Source organism: Emys orbicularis, chromosome 4 (genome assembly GCF_028017835.1).
Source record: "Emys orbicularis isolate rEmyOrb1 chromosome 4, rEmyOrb1.hap1, whole genome shotgun sequence".
In the NCBI taxonomy this organism is placed as follows: Eukaryota; Metazoa; Chordata; order Testudines; family Emydidae; genus Emys; species Emys orbicularis.
The window spans coordinates 75,816,634-75,844,431 of record NC_088686.1 but is presented as its reverse complement, the minus strand read 5'-3'; the positions used below and the strand labels follow the sequence as shown (position 1 = coordinate 75,844,431).

Genomic DNA, 27,798 nt, shown 5'->3' with positions numbered 1-27,798 from the left:
CTCACAGCCTTTCACCCAAACCTGGGTCTCTCTGGCTTATGCATGCTTCACAGGCGACAGTTCACAAGGCAGTGATTAACTAATGGAAAAGGCAACATGTGCACTAGAGGGATTTGCTTCTAATAAATTCACTCCCTGTACATTCATTCTTCCAAAGCAAGCACAAAGACAATCAGAAAGGCAAAGCCTCTGCAGAGCTTAGCAGGGAGAGAAGGAGACTGTATTTACACACAGAGTTTTTAATTAGATTTCTGATGCTACATTGCATATTTCTTTCCACAGAAAGTATACATCTGGGAGAGCACCATGACATGGAATTCCCCACACCAGGAGAGGGGACAGCAGGTGGTCCAGAAAGCCGCACCCTTGTTTCCAAAGGAGCTGCAATGTACACTTGCTTTATCTATCTCATTATGAAGCTGGTCACTAAACATTTCCCTTGGTGCTGCCCAGACTCGCATCTGTTTCATCCATCCTGCTGAGTGCTTCCAATAATAATACTAAGCCCTTCTATAGTGTTTTACATCTTCAGAGTGCTATACAAAAACACAAATTAATCCTCACAACCCACTCTGGGATGTACTATAGGGAAGTTTATCCCCATTTTACGGACAGATTAAATAACATGCTCAAGGTCACATACTGAGGTAGTGGTAGCACTGGGATTCATGGTTAGGAGTTCCTGGTTCCTAGCCCTGTGAGCTTACCATTAGACAATGCGGTTTCCCTTTTAAAATGGCATCAAACTCAGTATGGTTGAAGATTCTGGCAGGTGCAGAAAACAAGAAAACCACCCAAAAGGCAGCAAGACATCTAAACAGCCCAGTGTAATGTGCAGCCCCGCTGTTGCCAGGCATGGTGGGAGCATTAAGGTGGACTGGCTGATGACAGCCTGACCCTGTTCTGGGCAGGGTTAGATGACACAATGGGATAAAACTGGCGGCCACTCTACACCAGCGCTTCCAATATGTCCAGCACAAATGGAGCCATGACAGTGCTACAGCAACCACAGGCTCTTCAGCACAGATGCAGCCCTAAAGCATAAGATGCTTCCGCTCAGAGAAAACACAGCATTACCTACATCTGAATCTGCTGCCAAAGGCAGCAACAAACAAGCTAACAATGTTCTCTGCTTACTGTGGACAAACAGACTGTTTGAAATCATGGACAGTACAAGTGAAATCAAGGAAGGAATGTTACCAACAAAACAGCTGATTTCACACAATCACTGAGCAGACGCCAGAGGTTACCAGTGGCTCAGGCTATGTTAGAGCAAAGTGCTAACTGGTTCTTGGAAGGAGCAGGCCAGTGATGCTGTAATTGTGCTGGCTAATTGGCTGGGGTGCCAGTCACAGAGGAGCCAAAGGACCCCGTCTATCCAAACCCTGTGACCCTAACATAACCCCAGTGACAGATGGAAAGGGACTCACTGGTATCTGGTAATGAGTTTCAGCTGGCCTGATCAGGTGAATGTACCCCAATTCGCTAATGTCATAACCTCTGTGTGTCATGTAAGATATCAATAGAAAGCGAGTATCATACTGATAATTGGCAACAGAAAGTCCTGTGGCACCTTTAAGACTAACAGATGTATTGGAGCATAAGCTTTCATGGGTGAATACCCACTTCGTCAGACACATGCGTCTGACGAAGTGGGTATTCACCCACGAAAGTTTATGCTCCAATACATCTGTTAGTCTTAAAGGTGCCACAGGACTCTCTGTTGCTTTTTACAGATCCAGACTACCCCTCTGATACTTGATACTGATAATTAATATTATTGCGGGTATGTACCGAGGACAAATTCAAAATTACAAACAGTGTGTGCCAGGCAGGGCTAACATTACCCCATCCTAAACGAAGGTAGTGCCACCTAAAAGGTATTTCCAAGATACATTTAGAGACAATAGCACTGCAATTTATATAGAAGGTAAACAGGATCATCAAGCCAACAAGGGGAGGGGATAACTACTCAGCATCATGGTAGGGGGGAGGAAATTGATCTGTTCCTGCAATCTGCATTTTAGCAAACACCAGCAGGGGAAGAAACCAGCATGAAAATTCCTTATCACCTTCCTCACAGCTTGAATGAACTTTACTTTGGGGGGTAACCTTCAGAAGAATCCATTTCAAAGGTTTACTGGACTATAAAGAACCCCAAGTGATCTTTCACCTAAGACGACAGAGGGACTGAACACTTTGGACTTTGTGGGAGATGCTGACCAGAGGAGTTGAGGTCTTTAAACCACGATTTGAGGACTTCAATAACTCAGGCATAGGTTAGGGGTTTGTTACAGGAGTGGGTGGGTGAGATTCTGTGGCCTGCGTTGTGCAGGAGGTCAGACTAGATGATCATAATGGTCCCTTCTGATCTTAAAGTCTATGAGTCTGTCAGCCATCTTGCTGGAAGGCAGTGTGACAGAATCTTACCTTGAACAAAGGTTGTCACTTGTTTTGTTAAGTCTTAGTCTCTAGAAAGCATTTTTCACTTTTGTTTGCTTGTAACCATTTCCAAATCCTATCACCTTTGTTAATAAACTTGTTTTACTTTTAAATTTAAACCAACCCAGTGCTGTGTTTGACTTAAAGTCAATGTTAACTTCAGTTAATGTGGCAAGCTGCTGGGTATGGTATCTTTAAAGGAACAAACAAATCTTAATACCTCTCAGGAGAGGTATTACATGCGGAGCACAGGATTTGGGGAAATGCGGAGCACAGGATTTGGGGAAAATCTGGGACTGGGGTGTTGGGGTCATCTTGCCATGTGTAACGAATGTTGGTGGATGCCAAAAAGTGTGTCAGAGATGTAACACGGAGGCTGCTGGAATCAGAGCACTGACCCAGGGCTGCTTAACACACAGACATTCTGAGCATGCGTGTATGCTGGCTGGAACCGCCCAGTCACGAGAGCTACAGCAGCAGACACTGAGAGGCACTCAAGGTTACAGGGCAGGCAGTGACACTGGCTTGGATTGCACCCCAGAATGTGACAGTGCTAACTGATTGGGATGCCAGTCACAGAGGAGCCAAGGGTGCCAGTCTATCCAAACCATCCTTCTTACTTCAGAGGAGGCTGGGCCACCAGTCCTTGGGAAAGGAATGGGCCTCCTTGCAATAGCCCTCTGCCTCTGAATTTCAGCTTTTAGGGGCCGTTTGCTCTGATTGGCTTATAGTTAAGGAGCTCCTACGTTCTGAGCTGCTCTTGGGCCTTGGTAAGCATCTGCTGATGGACAGAAGCAATGAATCAATAAGATCCAATAAGAATAATAATACTCTGCCCATCTCTAGTGCCTCCTTCCAGGCTACAAACAATTAAATTTATCCCCTCAGAACCCCGTTGGCAAGTAGGGGAGTTAGTTCATTTTGCAGGTGAAGTGATTTGCCCAAGGTGAGCCAGTGACTGAGCCAGCAATAAAGCCCACGAGGCCATGCTGCCATCCCGCGAAAGGCAGAGGGGACAGCAGGAAGCATTTTTCACTCTCTCCTCTCTTCTCGAAGTGCCAGATCTGTGGTACCCTGAGAGCTGGCATTGCAAGATGGGGCCGCCACATGAACAAGAGGAGATTTCACGGGCTCAGGCTCTCAGCACAGCCATTATTTCAAGTTTATTGATGAACTGTGCCTGCCCTGGGTGCTCGTGTACATGAAAGTATGTGAGAATTTCTAACTGGACTCTTATAACCAACCTGTCCACCTGACAGGGACCTGCAAATAGACAGCTTGAACCACTGGTGAGAGGATGTGACTCCCAGAACCCTCTTCAATTGCCTCCTCTCCCATGCAGAGAGACATATATATCTATGGTGAGCTTTCTCCTGCACTCACCACCTCAGCATTCTTTTCCAATACTCCCCACTGAGCCAGCTTAGCATGTCTGACTTCTCCAGTATGTCCAGTCTCTAGCGCCCAAGGCTCTAGTGAAGAGAATCTCTTCCCAGACTGGTTAGGGGCTGGTCACAAACCAGCCCCTGTGTCTGGAAACTGAAGAGCTGTTTAAAAATGGAAACAAAATCAAGCCCTCAGCTGGAACAGTAGCAGGGGAGAGGAGGGTTGGAGAAATGCACTGGTTTCATGGAGAAACAAGGATAAGTGACACCCAAACCAGCCCCATAGCCCCAGTCGCTATGTTGAGGGTCCCACAGCCTGCACATCCAACAACCTTCACTTTTCTGTGTATCCATAGTTTCCCCTCCACTTGCTTTTCTCAGGCACCACGCCAGGTACAGCGAAGGGAAAAGGATTATCCTTCCCATGAGTCTGGCATCTGCCCAGCCCATGTAGCTTCCAGCATGGTTCACATGCCCTCAACTGCACTAAGCTTCCCAAGAGGTTAATTCTGATCCCACTGAGACAGGTCGCCTGGAAGCCACTCTCAGATCAGGAGGGCATTTCCCACTTAATTGATTCTGAACTGAAATGTCAGGACCAGAGTAGTGCAAATCTGTATCTCACACACTGACTGCTGGCTACAGTAGCAGGAACAGTTTAGGGGCACAGGCCACAGAACAGGCAGTTAGCTCAGCTGCAGAATAAACAGGTGTCACAATAAAATGCCTGCCCCCCACCCCGCGGTCCCCTAGCGTTCACACAGCCTGTTCCCATAGCCCAGACTTCTTCATGAACATAAATGCACTCAGAATCACCTCCTCTGAATCACACTGCCACTTTCCTTATAGGAGCTAGACTCAAGTCTGAGTTCCCAAACTACAAGCTGGGAACAGGTAAGCTGGCCCTGACACTAGAGGTACTTGGAAGAGCTCTGAGGCATGTTCTTCATCATGAGGGAACTGCACCTTGGAAGCTTCCATCCCTGGCTTTGTCACACACTCCAACACAGCCCCCCCTTATCTGGGAAGTGGCAGAGATGTTCTTGAGCAGTTCAGCTGGGCTCTCACTGAGGAGTTAATACAACCACAGCCCCTGCGCAACCCAAACCAAGGCAGATACACAAGCACACTCTTGGAGCTGTGATTATACAATGGCAGAAGAGGGTTTGCAGTGTCCGGCCCTGGCAACAGGATGACATCAGAAAGTATAATCAGCTTTTGAAGACTGGGGTAAGAGGGAGCCTAGCTAGACTCGGGAAGGGGAGGGAAGAGTGAAAAATCTTTGCACTGTCCAGTCTCCCATTCTGGGAAGGGAGCAGGGAGATGTCTGCAGAAGCAGCACCATGAGGAACTTATTTACCAGGAACAATGTTCTAGAGAAAGCTTCTTTCTGAACTTTGAAGCAGAGGCCATAGCTATTGCACAGAGCTGACAAGCGAGGGCCAGGAAGAGGGGAAATGCTATGCTCAGCTAGGGAGAGTAACCCTCAATGGAAACGAGAACCTTATAACCGTCAAGGCCTGGATCCTGGTTCCACCTCAGCAAGGCCTCACTGCAGAGGATAACTCAGAGGCTGGAGATGCCTCTTTGCAGACAGATGCTGGAATATCGACATCACAAGTGGTTCATGGGTCACCAGAACGCTGTGTGTATGAACTCCCTGCCATGCAGCTGGCAAACACAAGGTAGCTCTGTCAAAGAGAGGATACCGCCCAAGCTCCTACCTTCTCCAGTTCCTGAGGTGGCAGCACCTGGCTCCTGTACCTCCCTCTCTGTCTGAGTCTCTGCATTCTGCAGCAGAGGAGCCAGGGTCTGAGTACCCTGTGATGTCACCGAGGTGGTGGGGTTCCTGGGCTGCAGGCCTATGGCATTCATTAGGCCCATGTCTCTGTCCGTCCTCCATGTGGCTCTGCTTGTTCTGAATAGAGAGACAAACAAATAAACCAGGAGCAATGTGGGACCTGACAGCTCAGCCTCCCATGTCCCTAGGAACACAACAGTATCCAGCTCACTCTCCTCTCTCCATCCCAGCCAGGCACCTGGTAGTCTAATCTAACTGCTCTGCAGGCAGTGAGGAATGGCACTTACATCATGCTATGAATGCCATCTCCCTCCTTGGTTTGCAGCTCACAGGACTTTCTGCTTGATGTTTAAATCACACTGGGGCCTTGTCATCGGGTCCTTTACCCAATGTTACCTCCCCTAGGCTGCATGGCTGTTTGAGAGGCATGAACATACCAGCAATGCCACCAAGACTGTATAGCAAACTTTAGGCCTTCGGAGTTACTAGATTGGCAGGAACTGCAATAAGCAGCTCAGGAACATACATTTATGGAACCCTTCTCTGGCTCAGGAGATGGGTCTGGGTTCCAGAGCGATTTGGCAAAGCAGGTTTCTGCTCCAGAGTGTATGATCTGCATCGCTTCCCTCACCTTATCCTCTTGGTTTGTCAGCATCACACACTAGCTCCCTTCTAGCATGTGTTTCAGCCTGTGCTGTGCGGGCCAGCCAATTCTCCTCTCTCCAGTGCAAATTCCACTAGGACTGGACATGAGGCTTATTATTTTATTTTCAGAAACAAGTAGTTGATATGTAGGAGCTTCCCAGGTGGGAGTGTTTGCAGTGAAAAGGGACTTTTCCTTGCACTGGCTTCTGGCTGCCTGTCCTGCAAGTGCTGAAGGGGCTGCAAGAGATCACCTCATCACATGGCTCATATTCTTCTGTTTAATGCTCTGTAATCTTTTGATGTTCTGAACCCACCCAGCTCCCCAGCCCTCCAACAGGAATCAGAGGTTTCTCAAAGCTGTCCTCCTGCCTCTGGCGTCCACACCAGACGGAGAGAGAAAGGGGAAGTCTGGATTTTCCCACCATGCTGCTGCTCCCCAGCACATCACACTCCTGCAAGACTAAGACACAAGGAGAGAGATCTGATGACTAAGGAGGGGAAAGAGCTCCACCTAGTTGGAGAGGATGACACCCTACAGAAAAGGGAAAGCATCTCTCTTCTCCCTCCCTGCAGTCTGACTGGGATCTTAGGACTGCTTGGGGGAGGGACAGGGGGAGCTTGGACAGAACCACACTCTGAGCTCCAATTTCCTTGGGATTCTGGAGTTCAGGTTCAGATGGATAGCCTGGGGAGGGAGTGCCCCTCACTGCGGCAGGAAGCTAGAGGGGACCCCATTCCCATGTTTAGGGTATTGTGTGCATCACTGGACAGAGGGGACTGGGATTCCCCATTGATCCTGGCTGTCTATGAAAAACCCTTTGGGATTTTGGGGGAATCTAGCTCTGCTTTTAGAATTTGTTATAAAGGAACAACTGTCCTGTGACCAAGAATTTAGGGATTAAAGTCATTAGCACTATCCTTCGATTCCAGGTCACTGGAGCTGTTCAATGGATTTGTCTTTGCCTGCAGCTGACCCATTATTCTCTGGGTACCTTCCCCGGTGCCATTTATTTTACACAGCACTTTTCATACTCTGAGCCGCACGTGGCTCCCCAGTAGGGTGACCAGACGTCCCGATAAAACCAGGACCGTCCCGATTTTTAGCTGTTTGTCCCGCATCCCGACTGATCTCTGGTCGGGACGCAATTTGTCCCGATATTTCGCTCCGCCGGCGGTTTATTTTATTATTTTTTTGCTCCACCGGCAGCAGGCAGCACTCGGCTTTTTTTTTTTTTTTCCCCCTCCGCTGGCAGCACTAGGGTTTTTTTTTTTTTTGCCCCTCCGGTGTCCCAATATTTTCCTCCTCTGATCTGGTCACCCTACTCCCCAGCAGTTTGCTTAAGGGTGCTACTGATGGCAGGCAGGGCCAGAGGTGATAGATGTACTTCAGTATTGTGGTCTGCCCCTCTGGTGGCCAAATATTATTGCTAGTGGTGTGCCAGCAGGCATTGGCTGGGCAGTGCCAAGAGAGAAGCTGTGTACCTAATGATGCCAGTAGGATGGGAGACAGGAGGAAAGTATGGGCATGCGGCACTGCCAGCTGTAATAAACCCAACAAGAACCACCAAGACGGGGAGCACTCTGATTAGCTGCCTCTAACCCTCTCCTCTCCCCCCAGACTCACCCAGGCCGCTCGGTGCTCCTGTTGCTGGAATGCACAGTGAAAACAGTCTCATTCAGCTGGTCCCAGTAGTACTCAACTCCAGAGTTTAAGGCCCTGAAATGCCAAAGGGGGAAAACATTAGATGGGGAGATTGTTCCACGCAAGCCCCATACTGGCTGCACTGCACAACAATACCCAGCACTTGTCTAACCTGCCCACCCAGCTTGGCTGAGCAGGCAGAACCGTCTGCAATAAGGGTGTCTACTCCTGATGCACAGAAGGTCTTCAGTGGGCCCCCAGGACAGGCTCAGATCCTGCCCAATTTAAATGAACATTTCTAGGGCTTATTGCTGCACAGTCTCCCAATCATGGAGTGCTGTCTTAGAGCATCTCTGCACTCTGAGCTGAAGGTGTAATTTCCAGCTCAGGTAGATGTTCACACACTAATTTTGATTGAGCAAGTTCACTAAAAATAGTAGTGTAGGCATGGGCTAGCTGTCTGTATACAGTCCTGTCAGAGACCCTACATAAATATTCAGATGGCTAGCCCTCCGCCTGGGCTGCCACGCCTACACTGCTACTTTTAGTGCACTAGCTCGACCTAAGCTAGCGCACATACATCTATCCGAGCTGGAAATTACACCTTCAGCTGCAGCATAGATGTATCCTGAGCCAGAGAGTAGTGAACTGCCCCCTTTATTCCAGTGGTGTGTTAGTTCTGACAGACCACGCCGCAGGCACACAGCTGCACATGCATTTACCACAATTGTGTTCGTAAGTCAGGTAACTATACATCCAAGTGGGCAAGTACACAAAAGGCAGAAAGCAACAGAGGGTCCTGTGGCACCTTTAAGACTAACAGAAGTATTGGGAGCATAAGCTTTCGTGGGTAAGAACCTCACTTCTTCAGATGCTCACTACTTCTTCTCACTTGCATCTGAAGAAGTGAGGTTCTTACCCACGAAAGCTTATGCTCCCAATACTTCTGTTAGTCTTAAAGGTGCCACAGGACCCTCTGTTGCTTTTTACAGATTCAGACTAACACGGCTACCCCTCTGATACAAAAGGCAGAAAAAACACTGGTCTAAAAGGCAAGGTGTCTGGCAGCATTTTACCCCACTGAGCATGCTAACAATTATTCAATACTAAACATCTAGGTACTAAACAAGGGTCTTTCCTTCGACTTGTAAATCTCAGTGCAAACATCTCACTGGCACTGGCAGGTCTTCTGTGGAATAAGGATGGATGTAGCTCAGGTTCTTAGACCACAAATGTAACTTGGCCCTACCCACAGAATAGGTTTGATACAGACCAGCCCTGGCCCAAGGGCACAGACTAGACAGGACCTAATAGGATTTTGTCATGTCTAACTTCTGTGAAGGGGCACAAGAAGATGCAGGAAGGGATGTGCATGTGTATCATCCACACTGCTCCACTAGTCACTTGGGGTCTGGAGCAGAGCAAGTGGGTCCTTCATCTGGAGCTTTGGCATGCAGTGTACAGCACTGGTGCCTTCCAGGGATTTCAGCAGTCACATTGCTTGGTTGCTGAAAGCCCGGTATGTCTAGGAAAGTCACAAAATGCTGCTATTGTGAGTCCAGTTAGCAGACTTAGGGAAGAGGTCTCAGGTGCTGCTCCTGTCCTGCAGACACTGGATACAAAGTGAGAAAAATATCTCAAAAGATATGAATGCACACTTGTCCCTAGAATACGTGCTGGAGAAGCAGGGAGCAGCTGAGCCTCCCACAACCCATGAAGGGAAGCACAGAGCCGGGAAATGCACAGTTCCCCAGAGCTCTGAGAGGCAGCCAAGCTCAGTCAGCAAGTTGCATGGGAGAGTGTGTGGAGTGTGGTGAGCCGAGTAAGGGCAGAAGGGCTTCTTAAAGGAACAGGCAATGCAAATACAAAGATATAGTGACACATGAAGCAAAGGGCCAGGAGGTGCCAGGCTATCATAAAACACATAGGAGATGGTCACTGCACAGCAGGAGAATCCAGCTTGTTAACACTAGGGGTCTGAGGGAGAGGAAAGAAACAGGATTACATCTGCAGACCTGGGTTCACATCTAATATAGATCACATCAGAAACAGTCTCAATCTAGTCCAGAGTAGATGTTTGTCCAGGGCATGGGAAAGTCTAGTCAGGGAGAGGCCCAGGATAAATGATATATAGCCAATTAGTTCTCAAGTGCAGTGACCGAGCGATTGTGACAGCAGTGGCTCAGTACTGGATTAGTGAGGGGGGCTGTGGGTCTGGAGTGAGGTGCATTAGCAGGATGGCTGCAGGGGAGGATTGAGAATTATTGGCAGAGCTGTGCGTGTTGAAGGACCAGGACCAGCAAAACATGAATGGCTCTAGTTCAGGAGCAAATGCAAAAGCCAAAGAGAAGAAAACATGCACAGAGTCTGCAGAACGTGATCTGTCATCACATTTTTCACTGAGCTAGTCCGACAGCATTATACCCATGTGAAAGCAGCTGCCAAGGAGACAACTATTTACAAACTCTTCAGAATTTATTGACAGATGGCCACCCATCACTAGAAACTCACCAATCCTCCCCAATGCTCTGCCTGATACACTGAGACAGCAAGGCTTGACAACTAAGCCTACAAGGCAGCGGCATTCCCTGGGAATGAAAGCGGTTCAGATCTAGCAGTGAAATCCTCCCAAAAGCGCCTCGCTGCTTTGGCATTTGAGACTACTGGCCATCAGAGCTGTGCTGAGCCCAAACTCCCACCCTGTCCTCTGAAGCTCCCTCTGCCCCCAAGAGCACACAGTCCCCACAGCAGCCCATGCTGCTGCTACTCTTCATTAGGGATGCATGCCAACTGCTGCTATCATCTTCAAACAACTGGAGATATAAGATTTCAGTGTTGCCCCTAGTGCAGGTTCTGGGATGGTGAACTCCCCACATGCTCCACTCCCCACATCAGCTGTTCAGTTTCCATGCTGCACAGGGAATGTGGCTCCCTGCATGCCCCCTTCTTGGGGAGGAGTCTAATCCAGCTCCTGGCTATCAGAGCAACAATATAGCCAGGTTGCCTGCCCTGCACATTTCAGAGAAAACAGGATTACAACTCTCACCCCCACTGCCACCCCTGCCCTTTAGCCGGCGCTCTTGCTGCTGCTCCCTCTTCCTGCTCCCCATTTGTTGGATGGGAAGGTCCATTCTAAGTCCATGCTGTCAGCTTGCCCCTTTCCCTGGACAGGGAAATCAATAGCCATTTAATACATTACTTCATATGCAGGTCTTAAATGGTAGCATTTATCAACTAAGCTCCCGCTGCCATGCTCCTATTAACCACTCATTAACTGCCAGAGGGCTGCGGCCTTTTGCTTTCATTCCCCTGGGAGAGGAGCCTGTTGGAAGCATCAGCTGCTTACCCCCACCACTGGCTCTGGGAATTCTGACAGACAGGACAAAGCAGAGTCTGGTTGATTTCATTATCTGTGGAAGTAGGATGCCCTTTTCCCTCTTCACTCAGGACCTGCTCTGACCTGGTTGCTAGCTTTTCATTCAGAGCGCTCAACGGGAGGCCAGGAGACTGGCGAGTGCCATCCACCCACTCTAAGCCAATGTGCCAAGCATCCTAACTGTCCTTCTTTGGCCCTCCCTAGGCTAGCTACTCCTCCTCACCCCAACTTTTTTAAAAGTGTCAGGGTGCTGGAGTCATCTTACACAATCTTTATTCCATCCTTCGCCATGCCCTTCCCTACCCTCTCTCTTTGCCTGTCGGAGACTGTACACACTCATCAGGGCAGGGTCTGACTGCTCTCCCTCTAATGTGCTATGAAAAGTGTGGTGCTAGATTATTGAAAAAACAACAAAATAATCCTCCAGCCTTTGTGGACTCAATTTCAAGCCCAAGTGGTCTCCAGATCTCAGACAGGGAAAGGCACACTGTGATCTTTGTGGGAACTTCAGATATCCTGGTTCAGGTACAGGAAAATGGCACAAATGTGGGCTACCACTCTCTCACACAAAAGGGATGCCTGTCTTTCCCTTACCATGTTAGGCTATGTCTCACTGCACAGTTAACCCAGGTGATTAGCACCCAGATTAGCCTAGCCCAGGTGTAAGCATCTCCACAGTAAAGCCCTACCAGCGTTCATGTGTTCTCACTAGTTCTGCACTAGCTCGTGCATGTCTAGGGGTATATCCCATGACTTTTTGAGGAGAGGCTCTAGGATTCTTTCCCAGAAAATTATGGAAGAACAGGACTGTCCTTTGAAGGGAATACAGGAAGGGCACTAGATGACTGTCAGCACTTGAGTGATTTAGCCACAAGGCAGGTGGGTTCAAGCCAGAGTTGAAGCAAAGCCTGGGTTTTAACTCCCATTCCAAGCGAGTAAGCTAGCCTAGGATGAAAGCATCTTTGGACCTGCATCAGAGGTTTTTCTGTGTGCATGGGTAGGGGGATGAGAGGAGGGTGTGGGGAGCTAAAAACCAGGTTAACCATGCAGTGTAGCCATACCCAAAGATGTAACCACGGAGATGCTGCTATACTGAGGGCTCCTATTATTAAGTCTTTGTCTACATGAGAAACTTGTACTGGTTAAATAAGGTGTGAATTTTAAACCAGTTTAGTCAAACTAGCGCAACCCCCTGTGTGGGCATTTTGTTCGGTTTAAACCAAGTTTATTTTGTTTTTGCTTATGACAATTTAAGAATTGGTTTCAGATAAACCAGAATAAATCCGTCTTGAACCAACATCAGATTGTCCACAGGGGTTTGCACCGGTTTAACTAAATCAGTTTAAAAAAAACAGTGCAACTTTCTTGTGTAGATAAGGCCTAAAACTTCATTTTTACATCTTGCATTACAGAATATTGTTAACTTGAAACATTCAGTCAGTCTTTCACAATGGGTTTCCCAGTTCCAATGGACGTCATCAAAGTCTGACTATTCAGTTGAGAGATGCAGAACTAGTAATGTACTGGAAGGAGGAATAGTGTTCAGGTAATGGGAACACTTAACTTTTGTCCTAGCAAGCTCTAGGCACAGAAATGCTGGAAACAACAACTTCTGAGGCTTGAGGTGGCCTCTTTCCTCGGAATAGCACCGGATGTCTCTTGGATGCAGCTGCAGTAAGGAGGGCATTCACTGCCCAGGGCCTCAGAGTGAGAAATTGCAATTCTCCATGCTGCTGCTAAGTTCTTATTTTTCTTCCTTTTTATGGCTGTCAAACAAGCTCCTTAAGCCCTCCCTGGAAATCCCCATCAGCTTTGCTGATTGCAGAGCTGGTCACAGACAGGCTGCCCCAACAGGGTATCTGCTCAATGAGGGGTTTATCCAGCTCAAACTACTGATGTGCTTGGAGAGTCTGAGGGGCACAGAGCCCCATGCTGTGTTATACAGTTGTACAAGGGCTGGGAGTAGGGGCTTCAAAAACCAAGCAGAAACAACCCAAGTAGTCTTGCCCCTCAGTCTGGGAGCACTACCTACACTGCATGTGAGCCCTGTGGCAGAGAAGAAACTGGTGCTCCTGTCTCACAGAAATGCTTGCTTGATTTTGCCATCCATAAGGGGAAAACGGAACACTCACCATTTGTAGTTTCCTAGGCCAGAAGGGACCATTGTGATCATCTAGTCTGAGCTGTATAGCAAAGGCCATGGAACTTCCCCAACATAGTATCCAAAGCAGAGCTTTTAGAAAAACATCCAATCTTGATTTTAAAATGTCCAGTGATGGAGAATCCACCACGACCCTCAGTAAATTGTTCAAGTGGTTAATTGCCCTCACTGTTAAAAATGTGCACCTTATTTCCAGTCAGAATTTATTTAGCTTCGACTTCCAGCCATTGGATCAGGTTATACATTTCTCTGCTAGACTGAAGAGTCCATTATCAAATACTTGTTCCTCATGCAGGTACTTACAGACTATGATCAAGCCTCCCCTTAACGTTAAACTAAATAGATTGAGCTCATTGTCTCATTGGCTTAAAAAGAATTTACCAAGAGAGCTGCCCCAGGGCAAGTCCAACATCAATCCCATAGTGAGGCCATCAGGGATGAAAACCTCCAGCAGGCATATACCCATAGATGGAGTTCAGTAGGGAAGCGGGACTAGGCCAACAATGCTAAAGCCTTGCCAGGTGCAGAGAAGCCAATCAGTGTGATGGCAGGAGCCGTTATGAAGAGGCCTTCATCTTGCAGTGGGCTGAGCATGCCTGGCAAGGGATCACGTTTCAAACAGCTCAGCTTATGGGACCTGGAAATAATGCTTATCAAGATAACGCTTATATGTCTTTCATTTCAAACCATCCCAAACACCTTAAAGTTAAAGTGAAATACAAGCAATGGTCAGGGATAACCTCACACCTTACTAAACCCCAGAACAACCACAGTACAGTACTCCATGGAACAGAGCTGGGGCACTGTGTTCAGTTGATTCAGGGCCACCATTACCACTTCCTGCAGCCTCTAGGATAGAGGTGGGCAAACTACGGCCCACAGGCCACAACCGGCACACAGGATCATCCTGCCCGGCCCTTGAGCTCCTGGCCCGGGAGGCTAGCCCCCGGCCCCTCCCCTGCTGTTCCCCCTCCCCTGCAGCCTCAGCTCACTGCGCTGCCGGCGCAATGCTCTTGCCGGGTCGCGCAGCTGCAGAGCCGCGGCCTGACCCAGTGCTCCGTGCTGCATGGTGCGTTGCTGGATCCAGCTGGGCGGCGCAGCTGCCTGTCCTGGTGCAGCCGCGCTGCCTGCCACCGGTGCTCCAGGCAGCACGGTAAGGGGGCAGGGAGCAGGGGGGCGTTGGATAGAGGGCAGGGGAGTTTGGGGTGGTGGTGAGGGGGCGGGGGTGTGGATAGGGGTTGGGGAACAGGGGGGTGGAATGGGAGCAGGGGGCAGTCAGGGGACAGGGAGAAGGGGTGGTTGGATGAGGCAGGGGTCCCGGGGGGGCAGTCAGGAAGGAGAGGAGGGGGTTGGATGGGGCGGCAGGGGGCAGTCAGGGGTGGAGGTTCTGGGGGCAGTCAGGGGACAGGGAGAAGGGGTGGTTGGATGGGTCAGGGATCCTGGGGGTGGGTGGGGGTTGGATGGGGCAGGAGTCCCAGGGGGGCCGTCAGGGGGCGAGAAGCAGGGGGAGTCGGATAGAGGGCCAGGCCATGTGTGGCTGTTTGGAGAGGCACAGCCTTCCCTAACCGGCCCTCCATACAATTTCAGAAACCCGATGCAGCCCTCAGGCCAAAAAGTTTGCCCGCCCCTGCTCTAGGAGGTCTCCTCATCTGAATACCAACCTAGCCTGAAGCTACTTGGCTTGTGAGATCTGAAAAGACCCAACATGAGGTGAACTAGCGGCAGACCCAGCCCATATAGAACAGGGCTGGGTGAAACATCTGGCTTTCACACTGCAAAAGCTCCTCTCTTGCTACAAGAATATCAAATTTTAAGCCAGTTTCCGAAATCCACCATCAATTCAATTTCATCATCATTGTGGGTCATTTTGTAAATTTTTGGGTAATACATTAAACAGTTTGCATTTTCCATGACAAAAAATACCTTCTCCCCTCTTCCTGTGAAAATTCCAGCAACTCTGCCACCTTCCTGCTACGGTGAGGGAATGAACAACCAAGTGAAATTGCACCAATCAATCAGGATTTTGTTGTTCTTGTTTGGAAAGGCTGAAACACCAGAACCTGCCTCCCTTGTACCCCACACAAAGCTCCCCCCAGCTCCCAGCTGTACTCCACACAATCAGCCTTTATCTCCTGCCTACGGAGAGGATGAGTAAGGGACCTAATTTCAGTGTAGTAATCATAGTGCTTGTTCCCATGAATAGCTGGACAGTACAGATTTATGTACGTGAGAGGTTTGGATCTCTCAGCAGCTGCCCAGATAGGGAAATACTGGCATCTATAGTCCTGATTTCAATACAATTTAATTTCCTGTGCAGGAGATGGATCATGTGCAGAGAAAGAGAGAAATCCAAGGTCCTTCAACAAAGGCTCTTAAGCAAAGTAAGCAGTCATGGGGTAAGAGGTAAGGTCCTCTCATGGATCAGTTAAAATACAAGAAACAATAGGTAGGAATAAATGGTCAGTTTTCAGAATGGAGAGAGGTAAATAGTGATGTCCCCCAGGGATCTGTATTGGGACCTGGGAAAGGGGGTAAAAAGTGAGGTGGCAAAGTTTGCAGATGATACAAAATTATTCAAGATAGTTAAGTCCAAAGCAAACTGTGAAGAGCTACAACGGGATCTCACAAAACTGGGTGACTGGGCAACAAAATGGCAGATGAAATTCCATGTTGATAAATACAAAATAATGCATATTGGAAAAAATAATCCCAACTATACACCCAAAATTATGGGATCTAAATTAGCTGTTATCACTCAAGAGAGAGATCTTGAAGTCATGGATAGTTCTCTGAAAACATCTGCTCAGTATGCAGCAGCAGCCGCCGCCTTCTTCTTAGCGTATGCACAACGCGCCTCAGGTGGCGCATGACCAGGCTCCATCAACGAATTTGGTCCGCTGGTTGGATCATTAGCTTCCCCGGCCCAAGCCGGGCACTGACAAGGAGAGCGACATGAACGCTGATCCATGAAGCTAACAGAATGTTAGGAACCACTAGGAAAGGAGTAGATACGAAGTCAGGAAATATCCATGGTACACCCACACCTCGAATACTCTGTGCAGTTCTGGTTGCCCCATCTCAAAAAAGATATACACCTCTACCCCGATATAACACGACCCGATATAACACGAATTCGGATATAACGTGGTAAAGCAGTGCTCGGGGGGTAGGGCTACGCACTCCGGCGGATCAAAGCAAGTTCGATATAATGCAGTTTCACCTATAACACGGTAAGATTTTTTGGCTCCCGAGGACAGCGTTATATCGGGGTAGAGGTGTATTAAGAAATGGAAAGGCAGCAAAAAAATGATGAAGTGGCTGAAACAGTTTCCATTATGAGGAGAGATTACAAAGACTGGGACTTTTCAGCTTGGAAAAGGGACGACTAAGGGCGGATACGATAGAGGACTATATAATCATGAATGATGTGGAGAAAAAGTGTTATTTACCTCTTCAGATAACACGAGAGCCAGGGGTCACCCAGCAAAATTAACAGGCAACAGATTTAAAACAAACAAAAGAAGGTACTGCTTCACACAATGCACAGTCAACCTGTAAAACTCATTGCCAGGGGATGCTGCAATAGCCAAAAGTATAACTGGATTAAAAAAAGAACTAGATAAATTCATGGATGATAGGTCCATCAATGGCTATTAGCCAAGATGGTCAGGGATGTAACCCTATGCCCTGGGTGTCCTGAAGCTTTTGACTGCCAGATGCTGGAACTGGATGACAGGGGAAGGATCACTTGATGGTTGTCCTGTTCTGTTAATTCCTTCTGAAGCACGTGGCATTGGCCACTGCCGGAAGACATCATACTGGGCTAGATGAACAATGGGTCTGACCCAGTATAGCCCTTCTTATGGGAAATTGGCTGTGATGCAGACCTGAAGGGAATCAGGAACTGGGATTCCTGGAGTGGACGTGTTGGGCAGTAATTGCCTCCAACCAGGGGAAGAGATACCAGTTCAGACTGGGAATCACTGATATGGATTAGAGCTGTCGATTTAGCGCAGTTAACTCACGCAATTAACTCAAAAAAATTAACTGCAATTAAAAAAATTAATCGTGATTAATCACAGTTTTAATCTCACTGTTAAACAATAGAATACCAATTGAAATTTATTAAATATTTTGGATGTTTTTCTACATTTTCATATATATTGCATTCTGTGTTGTAATTGAAATTAAAGTGTATATTATTTTTATTATAAATATTTGCACTGTAAAAATAACAAAATAAATTGTATTTCTCAATTCACCTCATACAAGTACCGTAGTGCAATCTGTCGTGAAATTTACAAATGTAGAATGTTTGTGTTACATAATTGTACTCAAAAACAAAACAATGTAAAACTTCAGAGCCTACAAGTCCACTCAGTCCTTCTTCTTGTTCAGCCAATCACTAAGACAAACAAGTTTGTTTACATTTACAGGAGATAATGCTGCCCTCTTATTTACAATGTCACCAGAAAGTGAGAACAGGCATTTGCATGGCACTTTTGTAGCTGGCATTGCCAGGTCTTTACGTGCCAGATATGCTAAACATTTGTATGCCCCTTCATGCTTTGGCCACCATTCCAGAGGACGTGCTTCCATGGTGATGACGCTCGTTAAAAAAATAATGCGTTAATTACATTTGTGACTGAATTAGTCGGAGGAGAATTGTATGACCCCTGCTCTGTTTTATCCTCATTCTGCCATATATTTCATGTTATAGCAGTCTCGAATGATGACCCAGCACGTTATTCATTTTAAGAACACGTTCACTGCAGATTTGAAATAATGCAAAGAAGGTACAAATGGGAGATTTCTAAAGATAGCTACAGCACTTGACCCAAGGTTTAAGAATCTGAAGTGCCTTCCAAAATCTGAGACAGATGAGGTATGGAGCATGCTTTCAGAGCAACACTCCTATGCAGAAACTACAAAACATGAACCACCAAAAAAGAAAATCAACCTTCTGCTTGTGGCATCTGACTCAGATAATGAAAATGAATGTGTGTCGGTCAGCACTGCTTTGGATTGTTATCAAGCAGAACCCGTCATCAGCATGGATGCATGTCCACTGGAATGGTTGTTGAAGCATGAAGGGACATATGATTCTTTAGTACATCTGGCACGTAAATATCTTGCAATGCCGGCTTCAACAGTTCTATGAGAATGTCTGTTCTCATTTTCAGGTGACATTGTAAACAAGAAGCGGGCAGCATTATCTCCTGCAAATGTAAACAAACTTGTCTGAGTGATTGGCTGAACAAGAAGTAGGACTGAGTGGACTTGCAGGCTCTAAAATTTTACATTGTTTTATTTTTGAATGCATTTTTTGTACATAATTCTACTTTTGTAAGTTCAACTTTCATGATAAAGAGATTGCACTACAGTACTTGTATTAGTTGAATTGAAAAATACTATTTATTTTGTTTTTCTACATTGCAGATACTCATAATAAAAAATAAATATAAAGTGAGCACTGTACACTTTGTATTCTGTGTTGTAATTGAAATCAATATATTTGAAAATGTAGAAAACATCAAAAATATTTAAATAAATGGTATTCTATTATTGCTTAACAGTGCGATTAATCACAATTAATTTTTTTAATCGCTTGACAGCCCTAATATGGATATATTTTTGGTACGAGTCCCTGTGGTGGAGCCCACATGGCTAACATGGGTAAGAATTTTGGAGGCAACATAAGAGGATTTCTAACAAGGTAACTCATGTGGAAAGTGAGGTTTTCAGTTTGAGATTTAAAATCCATTTGTATTTCAGTGACCATGCTAGCTCTGAAGTTTACCTGTTCACCCCAATTAGGGTTGCCAGGGGAAGGCCACCTTTTGGTTGACTGGGTAGCAGGTGCACTTGTTACAGTGCAAGCTCCTACACTGCCAGCAGCTCCTTTTCCTCCAAACCCCACATCCCAAAGAACTCAACACATTGGTGTAGCTTGGTGTGGTGCAGAAAAGGGCATCCTGCTGCTTTCCCTGAAGTGCAGAAACTCCAGTCTGATCACTATGTGGTTGGGTAGAAGGAACGCAGAGCCCAGTGCAGCCAGTAGCCCCATGCCTGCTTTAGGGAAGAGGCCAACTCAACTCATAACACGATTGACCCAGTAGTAACTGACCGCACAAACATGCAAGCTAAGAATATAAGTGGATTGGACTGGACTCTGTTCAAAACCATGCCACTTGACTAAAGTCAGCATTATAAATCTGGAGGCATGGATGGCTGGTGACATTTTCCTGTCTTATAGCAGGCATGGTATTACATGAGCCCCTTCTGCCGACCACTAGGCATCCAAACGGTCTCTTATCCAGTGGCTTGTAGGCATGGAAAAAGAAGCCAGCTTTGTCAACAAAGACTCACATTAGTCAGTCTCTTTCCCAGGGCAGCATGGTCACTCTTCTTTAGCTAGGATGTTGCATCTGCCAGCCAGGCTATATGAAGGATCTCATTAAAGAGACAGACTTTAAAATCACACACAAGACACACAAGTGGAATGGTTCCAGCTCGTTTACTAGGTTACCGTGACTAAGACTCAGGAGGTTTACAGGCCCCAAAATCTTTATGCAGCCTTAATCTCCTATAGGCAACGTATGATAGGTGTACTGGCTTATGACTGGTGTCATAACTATAAAGGGAAGGGTAACAGCTCTCCTGTGTACAGTACTATAAAATCCCTCCTGGCCAGAGACTCCAAAATCCTTTTACCTGTAAAGGGTTAAGAAGCTCGGGTAACCTGGCTGACACCTGACCCAAAGGACCAATAAGGGGACAAGATACTTTCAAATCTTGGGGGGGGGAAGGCTTTTGTTTGTGCTCTTTGGTTTGGGGGTTGTTCGCTCTTGGGACTGAGAGGGACCAGACATCAATCCAGGTTCTCCACATCTTTCTAAACAAGTCTCTCATATTTCAAACTTGTAAGTAAACAGCCAGGCAAGGCGTGTTAGTTTTACTTTGTTTTCTCAACTTGTAAATGTACCTTTTACTAGAGTGTTTATCTCTGTTTGCTGTACTTTGAACCTGAGGCTAGAGGGGGATCCTCTGAGCTCTTTAAGTTTGATTACCCTGTAAAGTTATTTTCCATCCTGATTTTACAGAGATGATTTTTACCTTTTTCTTTAATTAAAAGCCTTCTTTTTAAGAACCTGATTGATTTTTCCTTGTTTTCAGATCCAAGGGGGTTGGATCTGTATTCACCAGGGAATTGGTGAAGGTCTCTCAAGGCTACCCAGGGAAGGGAATTAGCTTTGGGATGGTGGCAGCGGACCAGATCTAAGCTGGTAGTTAAGCTTAGAAGTTTTCATGCAGGCCCCCACATTTGTACCCTAAAGTTCAAAGTGGGGAAGCAGCCTTGACAATTGGCATGAAAGATACACTGTGAGAGGAAATGGACTGCAAGCGGAATTCATCTCTGAACTTCCTGGGATGAAGAATCTAAATTAAGAACCAAACTTTCCTAGGGTTCCCAGCAATTACTGAAAATACAGATTAAGCACTGGTATAGTGACAGACAAAGCGGGGAGTGTAGCATGCAAGAGTGCCAGCAAGGCTGTCTTGGAGCATGACTAGGAGTGCTCTGACTGGGAGAGTGCCTCATGCACAGCCTGTGGGACAGAGAAGCTACAGAGCAGAACCATGCTTTCCTCTATGCTGAGAACACAGGCAGAGGATTCTCTCTCTCATGGAGAGCCCCCATGACCTCACCATCTTCTTTTGCTTGTGGTGACTCTCCTTACAATCAAGAGGGTTAGGTGCAGCTCCCTCCAGAGCTCATCCATGCTATTCTAAGCATCAGACAGAAGGAAGTATTCCAGGGCCCCCAGAGAGCGACAAGGGCCCCTTCCGTGTCCTGAATTTGGATTCCTGTCTCAGACATGCTGTCACTAGACTTCCAGCCACAGACAAGCTACACCCCAGTTGGAGTGACACCCTGAGGCTTTAATTAAATGCAACAGTGAGAGTTGAGGCAATCAAGACAGGAAATTCTAAAGTTAAGTTTATTCCAATAATGACAGGGCTCTTGCACATCATGAATGTTTATGGGATAGTTTAATACCATGAATCTATTACTCTTTGTTTACCTGCACCAGAAAAGGACAGAACAGAATATATCACCTACATGGATGGGGCTGAGGAAACACAGCAGAAGTAGTCTTTACTTAGGGAATTTCCTGAATTTTCACAGTCTGATGCCTCACCCATAACAATACTCTAGTGCTGAGGAGCTTTTTTCATTTACCGTATATACTCGTTCATAAGCCGAATTTTTTTTAGTAGAAAAGGGAAGCACCAGAGAAGGGGGTCGGCTTATGAACGGACATAGAGAGGGAGAGGTGGGACACAGCCCATCCCCCCAACAGAGGGAGCAAGGAGAGGCAGCACAGCCAGAAGGGAAGAGGCGGGGCTAGAGTCTCTCCGCTTCTGGCCACGCTGCTCTCCCCCCAGCCTCCGAAGCAGCTGCAGCTCCGGTGCTGGCAGGCTGCAGCCGTGCCGCTTGACCCCGCCCCCCAGAGCAGGGTGTGGCTGTGCCGCCCAGCCCCGCCCCCCAGAGAAGGCTGCAGCCGTGCCGCCTGGCCTGGCTCACTGGAACACGCTGCAGCCATGCCGCCCGGCCCACTGGAGCAGGCTGCGGCCGCGCTGCCTAGCCTGCCGGAGCAGCTCCAGCCAGGCCAGAGACATCCAGAGATAAGGTGGGAAGGGATGGGATGGGGAGAGTGTGGGGGTCCCGGGCTAGGGTCATGTGGGGGGTGGTCACAGGGGTTACTCCCCTGACTCCCAGCTTCTCCCCCCCAAAAGTTTCCCCACCAGTTGCTGTCCCGGCCCGTCAGGGTAAGCAGCTGGCGCGCCAGGACACTTTGTTTACTTAGGTTTACCTCCGTGCCTGCGGACGCTTGAGGTAAACAAACCATCTCGGCCCACCAGCGGCTTATCCTGATGGCCCGAGAGCCAAAGTTTGCTGACCCCTGAATTATAGGGTCGGCTTATGAACGCGTTATAAAAATTTTCCATTTTTACTTATTGGGGGTGGGGGGGTCGGCTTATGATCGAGTATATACGGTAATTCCTGCAGACCAACCCCCAAACCTCCCCTACACAAAAGTGAAGCTATTTAAGGTAGGGAGTTTATAAGCTCCACTGTCAATTTCTCTCCATGGAAGCTATCTGCAATGTGGAGTTTGTAAGTTCCTTGAACTAGACCTATTTGGTTTGAGATCTCCTTAAATCAAGTTTCATAAGAAGAATAAAGTGCTTAAACCACTCTATGGACTTAGTGTGGCTTCAACTGGATCATGGACTTAAGACTAACACTGCTCAAGCTGCTTTGATCCCTTATGTTCTCTTAATAAGATGTTTATGTCCTGGCAGGTCTTATAGTGGCTTAAACTACTTAAGATGCTTAAAATCTTTAGGGCAGTTCAAACTGCTTAAACCCTCTAAGAAATTAAACATCTTAAACTGCAATAAGGGCTTAGAGCCAAGTAAGCTGTTTAATCTACTTTAAACACTTACAATGGTTTAGCAGCAGTTAATGTATAATCAGTTCAAAGTAGGCTTGTTTTGTAGATCTTATGGAGGATTAATCAAGACAAATGGGGAAAACGGCTTCAATTGGGAGGAAGTTGCTTCTAAAGTTCTGAACATTTAAGGCTAGAAAGCATAACAAAAGCTTTCAGATAGAGCATTCTAGTGAGCATGCATGAAGCTGCCAAATCTTAAACATTCACCAGTTACAGAATCAAAATCTTGGCTTGCCTGAAGTCTCAGAGAGATCCACAAACCAAGACAAGTTTGATATATTTCTAGTCTCAGCAGCTTTGAAATTAGCTAAGTAAAAAAACTTCTAATTGGAATATACGGAGAATGAGGGGGAGTAGCAGCATATATTTTTTTCCTGTTCGAATAATGGAAAAAAAAATGCTCCACCAATTACTTTCCATAAAAGTTAATATTTGGATTGAGATCAAACATGGAACATTTCAATCCATAAGAATATCTGAAAGTTATGAACAATTGAAAGAGAGAGCAGGTAAAAGAGAAGCAGGAACTCAACCTTGGCTATTGTGGGATCTACCCAAGCTCACTACAATACTTTGACAAACCACTATAATCCCTCTGTCAAAAAAACAGCAGGCAAGGAACTGGGAAGATGGCTCCATAATGGACTGCATCAAAGTTCAGAAGATAAAAAAAACTGTACTGCAAATGGTGGAGGAAGCAACCAAACAAGGACAGTCAGTTAAGGCTTGCAGGGAAAAGGTGAATGCTGCAACAAAGCAGAATGAGTTAGTGCTGTCAAATGGGGAAAATAAGGGGTTTTCTAAAATTATCAGGGATGAAACTAATGATGAGTCAAGTGGATGAGATCCTGAACTGTTTTTTGAAATTTGCATTCAAAAAAGAAAATCAATGGAAGTTTAAACCAATTAGGAGCAAGAAAATTTCTAAAAAGTGTTCTTGACAAAAGGCAGGTAAGAGAACATTTGGAAAAAATGGAGCCCGTTTGAGAGACGTTGTCATCCTTGGAGATTTCAACACCCACCAACAAGGCCACAGATACAAAAGCTCAAAAACTCATTTTCTCATTTGCCGCTGTAGGACTTTCACAGGTCATTTCTGTGAAAATGAACGCGTTACATATAACAGCTGGTCACACCCTGGACCTGATCTTTGGCCTGTCTAGTTTGAGAACATTGCAACCCAAGCCATTGTCTGGGACAGACCATCGCTTCATTAAGGCCATGGCCAAAGTTCTTCCAGCTCTCAGGCAACAAGAGAGACCCACAATCCCAATTCAACCATGCAGACTCATGGACTCCAACACATTCCAAATGTCTTCTAAAGGACAACAGTGACCCAACCAAACAACGACGAACCGAGGTCCTGGTGAATCGTTTTCACTAGACTCAGCCATTGATAGGCTGGCCCCCAAAGGATCCTTCCTTCCCATCACTTCCAGAGAGCTCCTTGGTTTTCTAAACTCTGCACAGGATGAAGAGAGGGGTGGAAACCCAAGCGGTGATGCCAGTAAACAAAGCTGATACAGACAGGATGAAACAATGAATTCCTCCAAGCCTATGCTGAGGCCATACTACAGGCCAAGAGAGCATTTCTATCAGTCCTCACGGAAGCTGCCAAATCCCACCCCCAGGAGCTATCCAGCATGATAAACCACTTTTCAATCCCGAGTGTCTAGAACGGAGCACCAAGTGCAGGGAAGAACTCTCATCCTACGTCGCTGAACAGATCACAAACCTTTGGGAAGCTCTCTCAAAAACATGGATCCTTTCTGCCTTTACCCACTGACTGCCAGCATGCCTCCATTTCCAGGGTTCACTGCGTTCACTCACCAACAAGTTCTGAACACCCTAAAGAAGTCTTGTCCCAAGTCCTGTGAATCCCACCCATGCCCTTCCAGGCTTGCAAAAGCGTCACGTGCAACGGGCATCATTCCTCTGAGGCACGGGCTGTTTCAGTCAGAAGGCATCTCTCTTTCCTCCTTCAAATACATAACCGTTCAACACCGAAGAAACCCACCTTGGATACATCAGTTCTAGCCAACTACTGATCAGTGTCAAACCCCACACGTCTGAGCAAGCTCAGAGAAACTAGCCAAAGGCCTACTACAAACTCATCTAACAAATTAATATTCTAAACCCAGAACAATCTGGATTCAGGCCAGATCTGAAACTGTTTATTGGCACTGATGGATAATCTGCTGCTGGTCAGAGGGCAGACATCCATTCTCATTCACTTCTTTGACCGTGGCTTCTTTAACATAAATACATAGCAACATGTCTATTAAACAAAACAGAATCCTACCCAAACAAGAGATTCCACTGTATGTACCTCTCCCCCTGGGGACAGAATGACACAGATGTTAGTCATGTCACTTTAATGCAGTAGTGGAAGACACTCAGATACTACAGTGATGAGTATGGTATAAGAACCTACATAGAATAGAATAAGATGGTTGTACAATGTGCACTCCAAGATGGTAAGAAAATTACCAGATCAACTTCCGTGCAACTGATGACTATTTTTGACAAGTTACATAAAACTGGGGAGGTACCAGAAGACCACAGAAAACAAATGTAGCACTGATCTTCAAAGAGAGAAGGCCAATTTAATTTGGCAATTACTGTCTCTCCTCAGCCTAACCCCCTCCCTTCCTGCCCCTATATAAAACAGACAGAATAATAATTAATTGAATATCCAGAAGGGAACAGAAGAATGAGCAATAAGCAATATTTTGGGGGTTAGAGAGAATTTCTTGCCAGATAAACCATTGCTTTTCTTGACTGAATTACAAAATTAGTGAATGAAAGGAAAGGTAGATGTGATATACTTGGATTTTAATGACTTATCGGATATGGTGTCTCACGCAAATCTTACTCAACATATATTTCTACCAGCTTGGATACAAACACTGCCACCTGAACTGAAAACTGGCACCTGAACTGCAAAGAGGTTACCGCAAAGGCCCAATGAGTTGATACACCAGATGCCATACATAAAGGTTTTAATATAAAGACAGAGAAAATAGCTATGAAATATTTTTAAATTACTTTTTTGATCTTTGACCTTTAACCTGGGTTAGGATTTTCTGATTCCTTTTTTTTTTTTTTGAAAGAAGAATTAAGTTTATGATTTATGGGGTCTATTCTAAATTAATAAAAAGCTTACTTAAACTTAATCTTTTACTTAAAATAATTATATTTTTATTCAACTGTTTGAATAAAACAATTCAATTAAAATCGGAATTTGATTTAATAAATTAAATTGGTAATATGGAATAAAATTAACAATTGACTAAATTATTAAATATTGTGGATGAACACAATTAAGGCCTAAATTATGGAGTTAACATAACACAATTAATTTTTGTACATACTTAAGCCTGGAAAGTTAGGGAGGCATGGATGTAGTTTGGTTGCTAGCCTATAATACACTGACTCCTTCAAACTGCGTACTTACTGAACGACTTTTGCAGTTAACTAATTTTTTTTTATAATATCGAATGATTAACAACCATAACTTTCCTCTTGAGGCAGATTGTGTTACACAGCCCAGGGTGACCTGAGTGATTTCAGGTAGTATTTACTTTAGAGGTATAAGCAGCATGTACTTTTTCACAAGTAAATTACAAAAGGAGAAACATTATTTAAAAGGAAGATGGTTATTCAGAGAAAAAAACTGATTCTCTGGCTTGTTGGTTTTGGGAACTTCAGAGCCAAGGAACTGCACTTCAGGAGACCAGGTGTGGTTGTTTTTGGTCTTAGTACCTTACACTGGCAGGTAGGTTTTCTCAGGCACTTGGCTGACACAGCCTGCAGTTGTCTTGGTCTCCTCTTTCCTTGGGAAAGGAGGGGCAGCAGCCCTTTTTGGTATGGGTAGTGGCCCAGAGGATTTCATTTGCCTCCCTGCTTACATGGATTTTTATGGTTGTGATTTCAGTTGGCTTCACCCAGTGGCACCTCCCCTGAGGTCTTCAAGCAAATCAGGGGATTACAAATCTTGCACCCTGATACATGGCTCAATCTGGGTTGAGAGGTTGGCCAGCTGAACGATTTTGGTAGTTTGAAAAGTACTGACTTACTGACATTTCTGTCACAAACCGCAACTGATGTTCTGGAGATGTGGCATCAGCAGACGACTGCACAGATGTGATTCTGGGCCCTCTCCTATGGGGTACCAATTACAGCAGTGGTTCTCAACTAGGGGTCCGGGGCCCCCTGGGGGGCCATGAGCAGGTTTCAGGGGGTCTGCCAAGCAGGGCCAGCATTAGACTTGCTTGGGCCCAGGGCAGAAAGCTAAAGTCCCACTGCATTGGCTGAAGCCCAGGGCTCTGAGCACTGCTCGGGGCTGAAGCTGAAGCCTAAGAAATGTAGCTTTGCGGGGGCCCCTGTGGCATGGTGCCTCAGGCAACTGCCCTGCTTGCTACCCCCAATGCCAGCCCTGGCTTTTATATGCAGAAAAACAGTTGTTATGACACAGGTGGGCCGTGGAGTTTTTATAGCATGTTGGGGCGGGGCCTCAGAAAGACAAAGGTTGAGAACCCCTGAGTTACAGGATACAAACGGTTTGTGGCCTTTTGAGTTTTAGGCATGAGATACACATTTAGCAGAATTTTTTTTTAAACCTATTAGCTGGAGGACTTTTTACATTACTTATACTTCCAATCATATTTCATCCTTTTAGCACTTTTAAAAATATAAGGGGATTTTTACTGGTAAAGACTGGGAAACTAAGAGGTCTGTATAATCTAATGGGGTGAAAGGCTATTCCTGAGCAAAGGGCTGTCTTAAGCTTTATTAATATCAACTTTACTTGACCTGAAGA

The 27,798-nt window shown here is 46.2% G+C and overlaps 1 protein-coding gene across 5 annotated transcripts in view; it reads right to left on the bottom strand.

Annotated features, from left to right (window-relative positions):
• AMBRA1 (autophagy and beclin 1 regulator 1) overlaps positions 1-27,798 on the bottom strand; it is a 162,295-nt gene that overhangs the window by 9,454 nt on the left and 125,043 nt on the right. For all 5 annotated transcript variants that reach the window (XM_065402400.1, XM_065402401.1, XM_065402402.1 and 2 more), the window contains 2 exons: positions 7,898-7,990; positions 5,552-5,745 (listed from right to left, as the gene is read on the bottom strand). In XM_065402400.1, the coding sequence (XP_065258472.1) occupies positions 5,552-5,745; positions 7,898-7,990 (287 nt within the window). The remainder of the gene's footprint in view (positions 1-5,551; positions 5,746-7,897; positions 7,991-27,798) is intronic.